The sequence below is a fragment of the Littorina saxatilis genome, linkage group LG8 (assembly GCF_037325665.1).
Source record: "Littorina saxatilis isolate snail1 linkage group LG8, US_GU_Lsax_2.0, whole genome shotgun sequence".
NCBI classification, from domain to species: domain Eukaryota; kingdom Metazoa; phylum Mollusca; class Gastropoda; order Littorinimorpha; family Littorinidae; genus Littorina; species Littorina saxatilis.
In genome coordinates this window covers 64886001-64904499 of record NC_090252.1, presented here as the reverse complement: position 1 = coordinate 64904499, position 18499 = coordinate 64886001, and the positions used below count along the sequence as shown (strand labels likewise).

The 18499-nt window shown below is 39.9% G+C and overlaps 1 protein-coding gene across 3 annotated transcripts in view; it reads right to left on the bottom strand.

The window, feature by feature from the left end:
• Window positions 1-1893: 1893 nt before the first annotated feature.
• The window catches only part of LOC138974160 (uncharacterized), a 318701-nt gene continuing 302095 nt past the window's right edge, over window positions 1894-18499 (bottom strand). The window contains exons 1-3 of one of the 3 annotated variants that reach the window (XM_070346864.1): window positions 11991-12066; window positions 2988-3283; window positions 1894-2206 (exon numbers count right to left, since the gene is read on the bottom strand). In XM_070346864.1, coding sequence (XP_070202965.1) covers window positions 2013-2206; window positions 2988-3283; window positions 11991-12001 — 501 coding nt within the window. In that variant the 5' untranslated portion in view covers window positions 12002-12066 and the 3' untranslated portion in view covers window positions 1894-2012. Of the gene's footprint in view, window positions 2207-2987; window positions 3284-11283; window positions 11635-11990; window positions 12067-18499 lie in introns of those variants that run through there. The other 2 variants (XM_070346865.1, XM_070346863.1) reach the window with 2 other exon arrangements.

Sequence of the window (18499 nt, the reverse complement as noted above, 5' to 3'; positions counted from 1 at the left end):
TAAGAGGGTTTACTGAAAGTCTCGGTCTTTGTTATTGTGAGCGGGCCGAGACTACTTGGCAGATCCAGGGTCTCGCTTTCTTGCACAGTTAAGTTTCACCTATGCTTACTGTGTGTGTGTGTGTGTGTGTGTGTGTGTGTGTATGTGTGACGGAGTGATTGAGTTTGTGTTACTGTTTGTCGATTTCTTACGTGAGCCTTGAAGGCTTCGCCTCTTGTTCACTGTGCAATAAAAGCCAGTAATTTGCTTCGTTTTTTTGCTGTGACGCAAATACAAAACCAACACGATCTGCGGTGACATCGTGACGTCTTTTTCGAATTTGTTTTGCTTTTCTGTGATTTTACTACATTATGAAGCTAATACATTTTTTTTAATAAATAAGCCCCGCCAACGTTTTGTAACATTAAAACTAAATATTTTCAAAAAAGTCAAAATTTCATTTTTTGACCATTGTGATTTTTGCGATTTTTGTCATTTTTGGGGCACATTATTTCACAACATTACAAAGATACAGCTTAGAAAAAAAAAATCGAGGAATACACTATGTGTATGTCGGTGTATCCAGACAATTTTGCATTTCTACAACAACAAGAAGGGCAAAGCCCATACGACTCACATGCTTGACCTTGACTAAACCTAGCAATGACATCATACACTAAGAACTGCTTTACACATTTTTCCTACCAAAATAATGTGACCTTGACCCAAGGTCAAGGTCATCCAAGGTCATGCAACACAAAGCTGTTAATTCAAGACATAGGAAGTACAATGGTGCTTATTGGCTCTTTCTACCATGAGATATGGTCACTTTTAGTGGTTCACTACCTTATTTTGGTCTCATTTCATAAGGGTCAAAGTGACCTTGAACTTGATCATATGTGACCAAATGTGTCTCATGATGAAAGCATAACATGTGCCCCACATAATTTTTAAGTTTGAAACAGTTATCTTCCATAGTTCAGGGTCAAGGTCACTTCAAAATATGTATACAATCCAACTTTGAAGAGCTCCTGTGACCTTGACCTTGAAGCAAGGTAAACCAAACTGGTATCAAAAGATGGGGCTTACTTTGCCCTATATATCATATATAGGTGAGGTATTGAATCTCAAAAACTTCAGAGAAAATGGGAAAAATGTGAAAAATAGCTGTTTTTTAGACAACATTTATGGCCCCTGCGACCTTGACCTTGAAGCAAGGTCAAGATGCTATGTATGTTTTTTGGGGCCTTGTCATCATACACCATCTTGCCAAATTTGGTACTGATAGACTGAATAGTGTCCAAGAAATATCCAACGTTAAAGTTTTCCGGACGGCCGGACGGACGGACGGACGGACGGCCGGACGGACGGACGGACGACTCGGGTGAGTACATAGACTCACTTTTGCTTCGCATGTGAGTCAAAAATTGCAAGCGCTGCGTCGACGCAAAACTTACAAATAACGCAAAACAGCAAATAACGCCAAATAATGGAAACTGTGAACGTCCATATATCTGAAACTATTTGTCATACAGCCTTGCAAGTTTGCAACCTTCTTAGTTACCACACCGACTACACACATGCAACAAATAACATACTAGAAATAATTATGAAACAATGAGTGGTCCTACCCACTAAATGTAGTAATTTCGCCTTACGCGACTTTTTAAAATGTCCTGCAGCGGAGGACACAAAGCATTGTGGGAAACAAAGTTGTTTAAAAACCCCACCTTTTGTTGCTTTATTATCCAATTGCTGGCAAATTCGGATCGCTTCCGCTCAGTGGAAAGCTAGCAGCAACAAGAGTCACGCTACAGATGTACATGTTTAGGTTTAATCAGGTACTATAATTATATATAGCGCTTCTGGCGAGAATAACGGAGGTCTTTTCTGTGCAGCAGTGGTCCCACAGGCGTGGTACATGGATACCTTTGCTAGTTCTGAGTCTGCATATAGAGGGGACTCGTGTCCCTCCCGGCCGGGATTTGAACCCGTCACCCGAGGACCACAAGTCAAGTACTCTACCAACTGAGCTACCTACCGCCGTTCATCTCCAGAAGACTGACAATCCATTCATTTTTGCTCAGGGTGTCCAAGATCGCCAAACGTCCGTTTCTGGTTTTGCAGAGATCCCGGCTCTCCTCGTAAGTTCTTGACTCGTTCAGGTAGATAAAGCACAGGTTGTCCGGTCGACTCATGGCGAAACATTCTTGAACGGGACAGCTGTCTGTGGGACGATTACACATTCATTAATAGGCTTCCATTTGGAACTTCGAGGTGTTGATCGTGAAGCGGAAAGTTGCGGCGTCGCTTTAGCATTACGGAAAAATACAAATAATGATAAACAACAGCTATAGAATTGCTTTGACAATCTCTTCATGAAGGCCACGAACTTTTGACACAACCCTCGTACATTTCCCAAGACAACAAATTACTAAAACGCACGATACACAGTATACTATAAGACATTTGTTTCTACAGATATGAGAGAGAGAGAGAGAGAGAGAGAGAGAGAGAGAGAGAGAGAGAGAGAGAGAGAGAGAGAGAGAGAGAGAGAGAGAGAGAGAGAGAGAGAGAGAGAGAGAGAGAGAGAGAGAGAGCTTTGCCTGAAATTTATGTTTTTGAATTCTAACAACATCATAGTCTAGTTGTACCTTGCGAGTCATGGGTCATTGCCGATGACTTGACTGTTGATGAGTTATTTAGTACAAACGATTATTTTTGTTATCCTATGTCACACAAACACTTCCTTGATATGTCCAAAGTATTCAATAAAGTTTGGTATTGTGGTCTTCTTCACAAACTTGAAGTGACTTGTATAAGAGGTCACCTACTTCTTTGTCTAGAGCACTATTTGAGCGATTGCACGCAACCTGTGCTTGTCATAGGATGTAAATCAAATGATGAACCTTCTGCTGGTGCCCCAAAGAGATTCTGTCTCAGGGTATTTATTCTTCCTCATTTACATTAACAGCCTGGGGGAGGGAGAGAGAGAGAGGGCGACCCACCTGATGCAACGCGGTAGTATTCAGCACCCGGGATCTCCAAGAGTTCTTCATTTTCAAGGTAGACGATTTTGAAGAGAAGGCACTGGGCCTGTTCACTGATGTACATGAAAGAAGAGCACCAGGTCTTGGTGGAGCACAGTGCAGCGCAGTCAAACAGATCGGACGGTTCCATCCTTAGTTCAGGCTCGGCGAGGGGAGGTTGTACGGAGACAAAGCCAGGGTCTCTGACCCAGTCGACTGAAGGCTGTTGGCTCTGGCTCACTTGCACGCACAGGCTTGTCACCATCAACAGTAATCTGTCAACAACATCATGCGTTTTGTCACCATTAACAGGAATCTGTCAACAACATTATGCGTTTTGTCACCATCAACAGGTATCTGTCAACATTATTATACGTTTTGTCACCATCAACAGGTATCTGTCAACAACATTATGCGTTTTGTCACTATCAACAGGAATCTGTTTACAAAACGTGTTTTGTCACAATCAACAGGAATCTTGTCAATAACATTATGCGTTTTGTCACCATCAACAGGAAACTGCCAACAACATTATGCGTTTTGTCACCATCAACGTGTTTTGCCACAATCAACAGGAATCTTGTCAACAACATTATGCGTTTTGTCACCATTAACAGGAATCTGTCAACATAACGTGTTTTGTCACCATTGACAGGAATCAGTCAACAACATTATGCGTTTTGTCACCATCAACAGGTATCTGTCAACATTATTATGCGTTTTGTCACCATCAACAGGTATCTGTCAACAACATTATGCGTTTTGTCACTATCAACAGGAATCTGTTTACAAAACGTGTTTTGTCACAATCAACAGGAATCTTGTCAATAACATTATGCGTTTTGTCACCATCAACAGGAATCTGTCAACAACATTATGCGTTTTGTCACCATCAACAGTAATCTGTCAACATAACGTGTTAACGTGTTTTGCCACAATCAACAGGAATCTTGTCAATAACATTATGCGTTTTGTCACCATCAACAGGAATCTGTCAACAACATTATGCGTTTTGTCACCATCAACAGGAATCTGTCAACATAACGTGTTAACGTGTTTTGCCACAATCAACAGGAATCTTGTCAACAACATTATGCGTTTTGTCACCATCAACAGGAATCTGTCAACAACATTATGCATTTTGTCACCATCAACATGTATCTGTCAACAAAATTATGCGTTTTGTCACCATCAATAGGAATCTGTCAACATTACGTGTTTTGTCACCATTGATAGGTATCTGTCAACAACATTATGCGTTTTGTCACCATCAACAGGAAGCTGTCAACATAACGTGTTTTGTCACCATTGACAGAAATCTGGCAACAACATTATGCGTTTTGTCACCATCAACAGGTATCTGTCAACAACATTATGCGTTTTGTCACCATGAACAGGGATCTGTCAACAACATTATGCGTTTTGACGCCATCAACAGGTATTTGTCAACAACATTATGCGTTTTGTCACCATCAACAGGAATCTGTCAACATTACGTGTTTTGTCACCATAGGCAGGAATCTGTCAACAACATTATGCGTTTTGTCACCATCAACATGAGTTTTAAATCATTTACATTTTCACCCACCATTAAATCGTTTCATAACCTGTATCCTTTTTAGACCAAACTTTGTGCAAAAAATCATAAGCATCTTCAAATTAGAATAGCTATTTTATATTTTAAGTAGAAGTGCAATGCCAAGGCACAGCATACCCCAAGCAAAGGACAAATCGCCTATCTCTCTCTCACACACACACACACACACACACACACACACACACACACACACACACACACACACACACACACACACACAGTAACACATTTGCACTCAAATATACAAACACACGCACGCCACGCTAAGTTAAGAGAAAAGTCTCGTATACGAAGACGTTTGCCTAACACACTGGTTCATACTATACAACGCAGTTCGGTTTGAAAAAGCCACGTTCAAAGAAATTCAAACTGGAACAACCATGGTTTAGTGCAATATGCAAAGAGAAAGAAACAATATTTTTACGTGCGAAAAACAAAGCAAGACGCTTTAAAAATGTGTTCAATGAACATGAAAAAAAGAGTGCTTTTAAAGAATACAAAAAGACAATAAAAAAGGAATGCAAGTTGTATCATAATGAGTTCGTTAAAACTTTGAGAAAGTTAAGAAGTACTGACCCGAAAGCATACTGGAATCTTCTAAATAAATATAAAAATAAAAAAATAATTCCAAAACTAACTATCCAACTTGTTTGGAGTTTTTCGAACATTTCACTAAACTACAAGAGTGTGATGAATAAGAAATGGATGATAGTAATGAACCTTTAAATGAAGCAAGTAATACATTTCTTAATGCGCCTTTAAAAAGGAGGAAGTTATCAAATGTATAGACAAGCTGAAAAACAATAAGGCATGCGTTCAGGATAAAATAATTAATGAGTATTTAAAAGTGTCACATGATCGAATGATTGATATTGATGTATTGTTGTTTAATGTTGTTTTGCAGTCAGGAAAGGTTCCAACACAATGGGCTGTAGGTGAAATTATTCCATTGTACAAAAATAAAGGCTCCCAAGCTGACCCCACAAATTATAGAGGAATTACTATACTCGGTTGCTTCGGAAAACTTTTCAGTGCAATTTTAAATGCTATGTTATCACATTTTTTGGAGAGTAATAATAAATTAGGTCAAGAACAAACAGGTTTCCGCACAGGCTTTTCAACACTAGACCATGTTTTTACTTTGCATTGTATATTAAAAAAAATTCTCAACAAAAAGAAGCGACTGTTTTGTGCATTTGTAGACTATGAAAAAGCGTTTGATAAAGCTTGCCGTGCATTTTTATGGGAGAAATTAGTTAGTTCTGATGTTAAAGGGAAGTTTTTAAAAACTGTAAGAAATGTGTACGAAAATGCCAAGTCTTGCGTTAAAGTTAATAGTGAGTGTTCTGGATATTTTCCCAGTTTGTGTGGAGTTAGACAAGGGGAAAACTTGTCACCGCTGTTTTTTGCTCTATTTTTAAATGATCTAAAGCCTTTTCTGTTGGAAAACAGTAATGGTTTACAATCTATGTCAAGAGAGGTTATTGTGGTTGGAATGGATGATACTGATGTAAATGCTTTGTTTCAAATGTTTTTATTACTGTATGCGGATGATACTGTGATCTGCTCAGAGTCTGAAAAAACCCTACAAGAATGTTTAAACAAAATGCACGAATACTGTTTAAAATGGCGTCTAGATATTAATGTAAACAAAACGAAAGTTATAGTTTTTTCCAGAGGTAAAATTAGAAATAAACCATTGTTTACGTATAATGGCAATTTATTCGAAGTAGTGTTTGATGTAAAATACTTGGGCCTTAAAATTAATTATAATAATACATTTTCAGTCGCCTCAAGGGCAATGTTTGTTCTTTTGCGTACTTGGAGACAATTGTCACTGCCTGTGGACATACAAGTTGACCTGTTCGATAAAATGATTGCTCCAATTTTACTATACGGATGTGAGGTATGGGGTTTTGGTTCCTGTGAACTTGCTACTAAACTTCAATTGCGTTTTTATAAAATTGTTTTCAAACTAAAACAAGAAGGGCAAAGCCCATACGACTCACATGCTTGACCTTGACCTTTACATGACCTTGACCTTCAGCTAAACCTAGCAATGACATCATACACTAAGAACTGCTTTACACATTTTTCCTACCAAAATACATGTGACCTTGACCCAAGGTCATCCAAGGTCATGCAACACAAAGCTGTTAATTCAAGACATAGGAAGTACAATGGTGCTTATTGGCTCTTTCTACCATGAGATATGGTCACTTTTAGTGGTTCACTACCTTATTTTGGTCACATTTCATAAGGGTCAAAGTGACCTTGACCTTGATCATATGTGACCAAATGTGTCTCATGATGAAAGCATAACATGTGCCCCACATAATTTTTAAGTTTGAAACAGTTATCTTCCATAGTTCAGGGTCAAGGTCACTTCAAAATATGTATACAATCCAACTTTGAAAAGCTCCTGTGACCTTGACCTTGAAGCAAGGTAAACCAAACTGGTATCAAAAGATGGGGCTTACTTTGCCCTATATATCATATATAGGTGAGGTATTAAATCTCAAAAACTTCAGAGAAAATGTGAAAAATGTGAAAAATAGCTGTTTTTTAGACAACATTTATGGCCCCTGCGACCTTGACCTTGAAGCAAGGTCAAAATGCTATGTATGTTTTTTGGGGCCTTGTCATCATACACCATCTTGCCAAATTTGGTACTGATAGACTGAATAGTGTCCAAGAAATATCCAACGTTAAAGTTTTCCAGACGGCCGGCCAGCCGACCGGCCGGCCGGCCGGACGGACGGACGGACGGACGGACGGACGGACGACTCGGGTGAGTACATAGACTCACTTTTGCTTCGCATGTGAGTCAAAAATCAACTCCAAATGCTATGATATTTGGTGAACTTGGAAGATGTCCAATCCACTAGATGTTAATATGAAATGTAGAATGCTTTGCTATTGGTATAAACTGATTAGTCCTATTCATAAAAATAAATTTTCAAGTATTGTGTATTGCTTTACTTATAAATTGTATATCAACAAGATGATTGAATCTAATTATTTATGTTTTATTGAAAAAAACTTAAATGAAATTGGTCTCTCTGGCCTTTGGACTTTTCAAGAAAATGTTCAATACTCAAGCGCATGGTATGATGGTTTAAAAAGAAAGTAAAAAGAAGCTTGTATGACTAGTATATTCATAAATGGTTTACAGAAATTGGAAAAAAAAAATGTTTTGGAATTATCGAATGTTTAAAGATATTTTTGCATGTGAAGACTATGTCACACACCTGCCATATCAGCAATGTGTTTCAATGATGAAGTTTAGAACATTAAACAACAATTTGCCTGTACAGAAAGAACGTTATCTTAACATCCCGAGGTCAGAAAGAACTTGCAACAAATGTGTATCACAAGACATAGGTGATGAATTCCATTGTTTATTTGTCTGTGATTTTTTTCAAAGAAGAAAGAGCTGAGTTGTTACCACCTTACTATTGGAACAAGAAGGGCAAAGCCCATACGACTCACATGCTTGACCTTGACCTTTACATGACCTTGACCTTCAGGGTCAAGGTCAAATAACTAAACCTAGCAATGACATCATACACTAAGAACTGCTTTACACATTTTTCCTACCAAAATACATGTGACCTTGACCCAAGGTCAAGGTCATCCAAGGTCATGCAACACAAAGCTGTTAATTCAAGACATAGGAAGTACAATGGTGCTTATTGGCTCTTTCTACCATTAGATATGGTCACTTTTAGTGGTTCACTACCTTATTTTGGTCACATTTCATAAGGGTCAAAGTGACCTTGACCTTGATCATATGTGACCAAATGTGTCTCATGATGAAAGCATAACATGTGCCCCACATATTTTCTAAGTTTGAAACAGTTATCTTCCATAGTTCAGGGTCAAGGTCACTTCAAAATATGTATACAATCCAACTTTGAAGAGCTCCTGTGACCTTGACCTTGAAGCAAGGTAAACCAACTGGTATCAAAAGATGGGGCTTACTTTGCCCTATATATCATATATAGGTGAGGTATTCAATCTCAAAAACTTCAGAGAAAATGGGAAAAATGGGAAAAATAGCTGGTTTTTAGACAACATTTATGGCCCCTGCGACCTTGACCTTGACGCAAGGTCAAGATGCTATGTATGTTTTTTGGGGCCTTGTCATCATACACCATCTTGCCAAATTTGGTACTGATAGACTGAATAGTGTCCAAGAAATATCCAACGTTAAAGTTTTCCGGACGGACGGACGGACGGACGACTCGGGTGAGTACATAGACTCACTTTTGCTTCGCATGTGAGTCAAAAAACCTAATGCACTTAAATTTAAAAATTTGTTTGCTACTAAGAAAAAGAAATTGCTAAAGAATATTTTGGACTTTATTAATAGAATCTGTAACAGTTTTTCATATTTTTAATTTTTTTATTTTTTTTTATTTACTATATTAGCATATATCATGATCGTATTGATTGTATTTATTGTTCAAAATGCCCCCAAGGGTTATGGACTAATAAGACTTGAACTTGAACTTGTTTACATCCAGTCATAGCTGCACCCACATTGAACCGAACGTGAGCAATCGCGGACCCACGCAACTTTTCTACGGAACGCGGATCGTATCAACTGATGCATCAAATTGATGCATCCAAAACCAAGATTTGATGCATCATTTTCACAATTTGATGCATCATTTTCACAAAAGGATGCATCATTTTCAAAAAGGATGCATCATTTTCCAAAACTGATGCATCCGATACGAAAATGATGCATCCTTTTAGAAAATGATGCATCATTTTGATGCATCATTTTGATGCATCACTTTTGGTTTTGTATGCATGCGAAAGATCATTCATTTCCGGTCTTTCTGTAAGAAATGCCTGAGCACGGAAAAACTTGAAATGACATTTTGACGAATATAAACAGATTGGTTAATAGATAAAACAAAAATAAACGTACAACATACCATTAAATAGGGAACAAGTCAAAGTCACGGCATTATGCATTTTAAGGCATTTTTTGTTTTCTTTCTGGTTTGTTTTCTGTGCACACGAAGTTTTGACGCCCTTGACCTTCGACTCAAACTTTCGTTTTCCGACGTTCGTTTTGCTTCGTATTACGGTTCAAACTTTGCTTTTTGCTCGGCACTTTCCGGGAAAACCCGAAAATTTTGATGCATCCAAACGATGCATCAAATTGTGAAAATGATGCATCGAATTCTTGGTTTTGGATGCATCAATTTGATGCATCAGTTGATACGATCCGCGTTCCGTACTTTTCAAGGCCATTTCGAAAACGACGTCACGATGTCACCGCAGATCTATGGTTGGTTTTGTATTTGCGTCACAGCAAAGAAACGAAGCAAATACCTGGCTTTTATTGCACATTGAAAATTCGTGCATGAAGCGAGTTTTCTGAAAATATTTCTTTGAGGCTTTCATCCTTGGTATTGCTGAGCTGTACTGCTTCAAACACACGACAAAGGTTAGAAATGTACCGCATTTTGGCGCTTTTTAAGGCCAAAATAGGGTATGCATTTCGATGGGTGTGTTGAAATATCACTTCGGGGGCAGTTCTTAAATCTTGTGGACAGTGCCAAATTATGCATCGTTCGAAAGAACAAAGCCTGCTCTTTATTCTGATCAATGGACTTCTGCATTTATTTGATACTCTGTAATCTACACTTGAATGAAAAAGGGCAATGTTTGAGTTGTTCTTGCATTAAAGACCTACAGCATTTTTAGAAGTCCTAAAACCAGCTTACAGTCCATCCTCTTATCTTTCTTTTCATGTATTTGGTTTGTCAGTACGTCTAGATTAAAGGGTGCCCCCGAAGCGAAGTGTAAACACATCATTTGCAGGCTTCAAAACGCCATTGAAAAGCTGAACCACGCGCATTTTAGAGCTATTTTATTGGATGTCTAAAAAAAGTCGTATCTGCCCGAGGCCGTCTGGCAGAATAAAACTAATAAGCTTACCACAGTCGGAAGGCTCAGGGATTGTTTTGCAAGATAATCAGATTTCGTTGCTCTAGTCCAAGTGGATTTGAAGATATGGCGAGTTGATAATGGCGGCTGTTATATCGCAAATAAGGAACGGACAGCCGTTTGCTCCTCAAATGAACAAGAGTAGAGCTCCTCCATTGCAAGAGAAGTGGCACTCGAGATACATATGTCAACGACCTTCATTCTAACGTGATGGTCTAAACTTTAACGATGTCAAATAACGGAGAGGGTCACCATGTGTGCACGTGCACGTTGAGGCCAAAAGTGCCATGCACGCTGATCCACGATGCACGTTACGAAAAAGCTCCATGCACGGTGCACGCCGGACCTCTGTGCACGGTGCACGCTACGAGAATTTCCCCATTCCCATGCATGTTACGTCCAAAAAGCCCATTCCTGGTGCACGTTGTAAAGCATCGCCCCCCTCAACGGAAGAAAGGCAGGAGAAAAAAGGAAAAGGGATATAAAACAGTAAAATTGTAGGGAACGTTCAACCACAGGCGAAGGTATCGTTCACTGGACCACTACTTACATAGAAAGACTACAAGGTATGACACTCAGCTTCGAGTCGTCTGTGTTCTTGGAGTCGCTTCCTGCGGACAATTTATTTGTTCAAGACGGTTTGCCTCTTCCTACAGTCTGTGTGAGGTCAAATAAATACAGTTGAATGATTGTTTTAACTGTATGTACCTTTAATTTTCAGCTGCCGTCATCTGCAGGTTGTTTTTAACCATCATTTGGACGAATGTTCGTTTGCAAACCGCTACCCTGTAGTTTGCAAGAAATCCTGCATCCCGCACCGAATATGCATACCAGTGCTCATTGGTCTAAAACATATGTAAATATTGCAGCAAAGGGAAGCTACCCACGGGAGTTTCACTTTAGTTTTTTTGCGAAGAGCCGTTTGCCCAAAATAATCATCGAATATCCGGTTATTAACCAATGATCGCATCGGACTACTATCTCCTCGGACATACGACGATCATCGTACTCACAGGGTCTAAGTGGTATGCCGTTGACAGACACGTTTAGTCGCACAAAATACGGTTTAAAAACATGCAGCGGACAGGCACCTAAATATAAAAGGTACAGATAGTTAGAACATTCATTTATCACGGCATTTGTAAAGTTACAAAGATTCTTGACATGGGCAATTATTTTTTGCATAATTTTTTCTGAAGTTAGTGGAGCAAGGCTCGAAGCTGAGTGTCAAACCTTGTAGTCTTTCTATGGTAGTAGTGGTCCAGTAATACCTTCCGCCTGTGGTTCAACCAAGGCCGCATCTTCTTCAGAAGGTACCAGCCTCCTGTTGATATCTTTACCATGAAAAAATGGAAGATATCGTTGCAGAAATGAAGAAAAATAAAGAAAAGTCATTGCGCAGAAATCATACTCACAGAACAGTCATGTTGACGAGCTCTGTCAATGTAATACGTTTTTGTCCAAAATGACGTCATCCCCTTCCATATTGGTGACGTCGTCTTTTTATCTTCGTGAAAACACTGCCGGAAGTCTCGGTCCACCTTACCTCCATTTCGCACACAAAGTCTACAAGAAGAAATAGACTTTGCTCTTGTTGGATTTATAATAGCGTCGTCCAATAGTATAATGCTGCGTCGCCCAGAACAAATAACAGTTTTGGGTGTGACGAAAAAAAAGAACAGGGCCGGAGTGTTATGTAAATTATGAGCAATTCTTCCAAATCCATTTAAAAATTAAGTAGATGTGCAACGCCAAGGCACTGCCAAGGCACTGCATACCCCAGCGAAAGACAAACCTCTCTCTCTCTCTCTCCCTCCCTCTCCCTCTCTCTCTCTCTCGCTCTCTCTCTCTCTCAAACACACACACACACACACACACACGAACACACACACACACACACATACCCCAAGTTACACACGTACACACTCACTCACACGCACTCACTCACTCTCTCACACACACTTCATACACACAAAACACACCCCCATACGCACATATAGACAGACGGACATATACACACCTTTACAAACAAACACACATACACACACACATACACTTACGCACACGCACAAACACACACACCCACCCACTCTCTCTCTCTCTCTCTTATACAAACAGACACACACCCACACACACACACACATGTACATACGCACGCATGTACGCACGCACACACCCACACATTAACTCACACAAATCTCATACACACAAAACACACACTCATACGCACATACACGGTTGGCCTAGTGGTAAGGCGTCCGCCCCGTGATCGGGAGGTCATGGGTTAGAACCCAGGCCGGGTCATACCAAAGACTTTAAAATTGGCAATCTAGTGGCTGCTCCGCCTGGCGTCTGGCATTATGGGGTTAGTGCATGCTAGGACTGGTTGGTCCGGTGTCAGAATAATGTAACTGGGTGAGACATGAAGCCTGTGGTGCGACTTCTGCCTTGTGTGTGGCGCACGTTATGTCTCAAAGCAGCACCGCCCTGATATATATGGCCCTTCGTGGTCGGCTGGGCGTTAAGCAAACAAACAAACAAATACGCACATAAACAGACGGACACACACACCTTTACAAACAAACACATACACACACTCATACACACACAAACATACACACAAACTCATGGCCACACACATTCACTCACACACACTCTTTCTCTCTCTCTCTCAGTATTTCTTACACACACACACACACACACACACACACACACACACACACACACACACACACACACACACACACACACACACACACACACACACCACGACCCTCGTCTCGATTTCCCCCTCTATGTTAAAACATTTAGTCAAAACTTGACTCAATGTAAAAAAGAGAAAGAATTATGTACTCTACGATACAAGGACAGCACAATACGTAGAGGTTACACGCCGAGTCTCAGTGATTATTAAAAATAATGGTCGAAGTTAGCGGATCATGAAAAATGCGAGCTTTAGCGAGCTTTTTCATGACCGCGAACTGAGACCATTATTTTTTATAATCACTGAGACGAGGTGTGTAACCTCTTTATTCCTCCTTTCTTCAGTTATTCAAAGAAAAGAGGAGTTTTTTTGCGAAAGTTTGATCGAATCCTATTCACTCAACCAGTCAACCTGCGCAGGCGATCGATTAATGCGCGGTTGTATAGTTCCGTGCAAATCATTCCATTCTGTTAACACTTCTTGTCAGTTTTCCTATTTTGGACTAAAATCAAGTACACAGATATGCTGTTATTCTGCTGTGGCGGCAAAGGCAGATATTGTGTGTTCTGTATATGTTTTGGTATCGCTTAGGATAATGTTCTTTCGTCAAATGGGACTAGCAGACGAACTTTTGCACCCGTGTTCCAACGTTAAAAACTGTATGAAGTTCAGGTTTTGGGGGAAAATAGTGTATGAAACCGCTTTATGTTGTTTAAATTGATGAGATGTGTGCATTTGGTTGCGTGTGATCTGTTTATTAAATGAAATATTGTTGAAAACTGACCGTCGGATTGCAGTCTGTTGTCAAAGAAACTGAGTGAAAAGAAGGGGAACTACTCTTGTCGCTAGACAAAGTATGAGTTACTTGCCTTGCGGGAAATTGCTTGTGATGAACGTTTGAGCACGGCAAATCTAGATTCAGAAAACAACCGAACTCATGGATTTTATATGAAGATTCATGTGTTCAGGCCTGTAGTTGTTAATTTAAATGCGGTATGTTTGTATTGTTTGCTCCAGAGATGTATATACTTCGTACGTTAGAGCGTTCGGAACTTTTCAGTCGCAAAAAGTAATACCGAAACAGAACTTGTCAACCCATTGCACTATCGAGGATTCAGGCAGGCTGTTGCTGGGTCGTTATTTGTTTGGTTGCTGGGTCATTATCGAAAAATAACTACCCCTACAAGTTTACAGAGGTAAAGAAGCAGAGGGGGGAATAAAATACAATACAAGGACAGCACAATGCAATACGAATTTTCGCACAAAGGGCAACAAGAAGTAAGTAAGTAAGAAGTAATCTGAATTCGTTCCACAGGCAGCAAAGTTGCGATACGGCTGTGCGGTGCTTTTCCTGATTTTGTTAGGACAGGAATAATGATTAAAGGGATTTTTCCTGGCCAGGACTAAAGTCTCAAATCAATCCAAGAGCCACGCAGTTTGGAATGAAGTAGCGCAGACACCAGGAATAATGTAAAATTATTGCGTTTTTACGGGTCACATGACGAAACTGTAACTAACCATTGGTCAAACATGCACCCTATATCAATTAATATATCGCAGGAAGTCGTCATAGCCAAGTGATATCTCGCAGGAAGTGACTAATCACTTATGGGCGCCATCTTTAGACGGTCACTTCAAAAATAGTGGAGCGAGATATTTCCCATAACATTCTTTGATGAAGAATTGAGTACACAACAAGAGAGGCGATGCATTCCACAGAGTCACCACCCTGCGCGAGCTGGAAGTCCTAGATAGATAGATAGATAGATAGATAGATAGATAGATAGATAATTTATTGCCAAGTGTACAATACATGAATGAACATAAAAAATACACGAGGAAAGCAGCTTGCTGTGTGATAAAAACAAAAATAAATAGCATTCATACATCACTGGCGCATAGCATCATACATACATGGGTAAGACAATTTGGTATCACAGTAACTAATACATACACTATACAGACATGGTGAGAACTATGAAACTCTAAGAGCTATCGGAACCCCCAGGACCCCCCCACCACTCCCCCCCTCTCCAACCCCTGTTCCCGCACTGGTGACATACTTCCCTCCCCCCCCTCCCCTCCCCCCGCCGTCCCACAATAAAAGTACGCAGAATAAGATAGGATCCCCCCCCCCCCCCCCCCACTATCAACTACTGTAAGAACTGAACATGTTCCATGCTGATAAAATGTACCTCTAAAACAGCGCATAAAAATAAACTCTTCCAACACATCACAGTGGTTAAAGAACGACTAAAACTACTAAGACATACTAGATGTGTATTCCGGTAATATAACCAGCTGCTAAAACATAGTCTGGCTTCATCGCGTCACAGTGGTGTCACCATACTAAAACCCACTCTATATATCACAGTTTGTAATGTCAGCTACTAAAAGCTACTAGACACCTAAAGCTGTCTCGATATGCGCCTGTGCTCCCTAGAAAGGCCCATTAATTCAGTGTGCCATACATCTGTGCTGGTCGATACTGCTGAAGGAGGTGCAAATAGTCATGTGTTATGTCACAGCCGCACAAAACAAAGCCTGGCAGAACTGATGAGTAGTTGAAGTGATGTTTAATCAACTGTAGTTCCAACATACTGCACCGTCAAACTGAAACCAATGTGACATAACAATCACTCAACCATACAGTACTAATAATGAACAGCAACTACTAACATTACTGACACTACAAAAACAAAGGGAAACAACCTGTGAAACTTGTCATTTTGAAAACTGTTCTGTTACACTTAAAGAGAGATAATGAGAATTCTACCAACTTGGAAAAAGAGCTCTGATCATTACCTTTATCTCTTACACACTTTACACAAAAAAGGATAACAAAACAAATCAAAACACTTATTCTGAATCACAGGTAAGCATACTGTTGACTAGAAAATGGTTAAAAACAAAATACCTATGCAGCGTTCGTTATCTTTTGGCACAAATGCATTTCCATACACTTTAGATGAAAGACAGACATATTCAAAATACCACTCTTACTTGAATTTGACACACTAACCACTAATTAAACAGTAAAATAAACTTTGCAAAAGTGCGCACATCATGGCGAACACTAAAACACCACATGGTAAAAGGCTGTACCAAAAAACGTACAAAACAATAAACTTTTCCCTACTACAAGACTAATATAATTATTCAAGTCCTGAACAGAAAATTGACAATAGAAACAAATTGAACAATATTTACCCAATGATGGCCTTTGTGCGTCATGTTTATGGCTGATATTGATGGAACAAAAAACCGTGGCTCATGCTTAGAAAAATGGCAGACAGGAAGCGCCGGAACAGGAAGCGCATGGAATTCTTACAATAACATTTTCCTACATATTTTAAACAAACTTTGAATCTATCTTACGCACATTTAGTGTAAAATTAATGACTAAATAAAATCTAAAAACTATCAAACTTGTAGAACTTTACTGATCAAAAAAGAGCAACAACAAAAAGCTGGATCTGGAACAGATTTGGACTAACATGATTTAAAAGATGGATGTGGCATAGGATTTAGCGTGGTGCCTTTCACATATTATGTTTGTTTATTTCCTGGATAGATTTGACAATCCTGCCATGTGAGGCCCGGGAGAGGTGTCTTCATTTAATTTGTGCTGTGGTAGGAAGCCCCATCGTGCCTTGAATCTGTGTAGCCCGGGAGAGATGTTTATATGGTGCGCCTGTGCTTTTTAGGAAGGCCTGTTGTGCTTCGAATGTGTGCTGGTATATTCTTCGCTCGAGTGTCATGTATCATCCGTCACGTATTAACCTGGATGGAAGTGACCCTCGTGTTGTGTGTGGGAAAACTGCTCCTAAACAGTACAATCATGTGAGATGTCAACAGTGGGCAACAGTTGCTGCTGATTCATGTATTACAGCTGATTTACGGAACTGCGGGCGTGTGTATGTGTGTATGTGCATGTGTGCCACGGTGAGAGAGTGTATGTGTGTGTGTTCTTGCTCGCACGTGAGCGTATTTATTTTCCTCGATCTGATATGATTTCTCCTTTCTCGACATTGTGACTGATGATATCACAGCCACATCTAACGATAACTACTATTAGTGATTGAAAGTCCAGTTATGGAAGGGTTCAAGTCGCCGTTTGGGTAATCTTTTCCTACTCCATGTTTACTCTGTCTTTGTTTCCCCCTGTTCTACTTTGTGTGATTCTGACAGCAGGAAACCTTGCAAGCATTTATTGCTAGATGACAGATTAGAGTAGAGTAGCACGGGGTTAAACGCCCAGGTGAGGTCATAACGCCCACGGCTTCCGATATTTCGGAGATGACATGACCGAGCGCGTCACTTCCTGCTTTTCTGACTTCGTTTACTTAGATTCGCACACACTGTGTCTGCTAACGTTTTGGACAGCTGCTAGCAAATAGGGACTCAAAGGAGTTTGTTTTACAGAAGGTTTCCCTGTTTAAAGGTATTCAATAAATTGGCATAGCCACGGAGCATTTTTGTTTTTGTCATTGCAAATACAGTATTTCTAAATGACAGCAATGACACCCTCAACATTGAAATTATTATGGTAAAAAAATGTCTACAAAATAATTATATGTAAATGCTGTATTTTAAATCCATTGAAATGTTTCTACGCTGGTTCAAACCCTGTCGTCGTTTGAACCAACAAAGCAAATGGCGTGATATTTTCGTCTGCGCTTTTCTTGGATTGCACATAAGTCATCTCTCTTGATCACAATGTTAACAAGTCGCGTAAGGCGAAAATACAACATTTAGTCAAGTAGCTGTCGAACTCACAGAATGAAACTGAACCAGATAATAATAATAATATTACTGTTTTGTGTGCTATGTACGGTAATAGTGACAAGTCCTTGGCTGAAAACACAGCGCTGTTTTATCAGATTCAGAAATTTATATTAGACAGCAAACGTTTTTGTTAACACCATATGTTTAGTCATTTTGTTACAAGAGCATTGAATTGATCTATAGTGGATGCAATATCTCTCTCTCTCTCTCTCTCTCTCTCTCTCTCTCTCTCTCTCTCTCTCTCTCTCTCTCTCTCTCTCTCTCTCTCTCTCTCTCCCTGTATCTGATTGTCCTCTGTGTCTCTATGTGTGTGTCTCTATGTGTGTGTGTGTGTGTGTGTGTGTGTGTGTGCGTGTGTGTGTGTGTGTGTTTTGTGTGTGTGTGCACGTGTGTGTGTGTGAGTGTGCGTTGTGTGTGTGAGATTTCCGTACC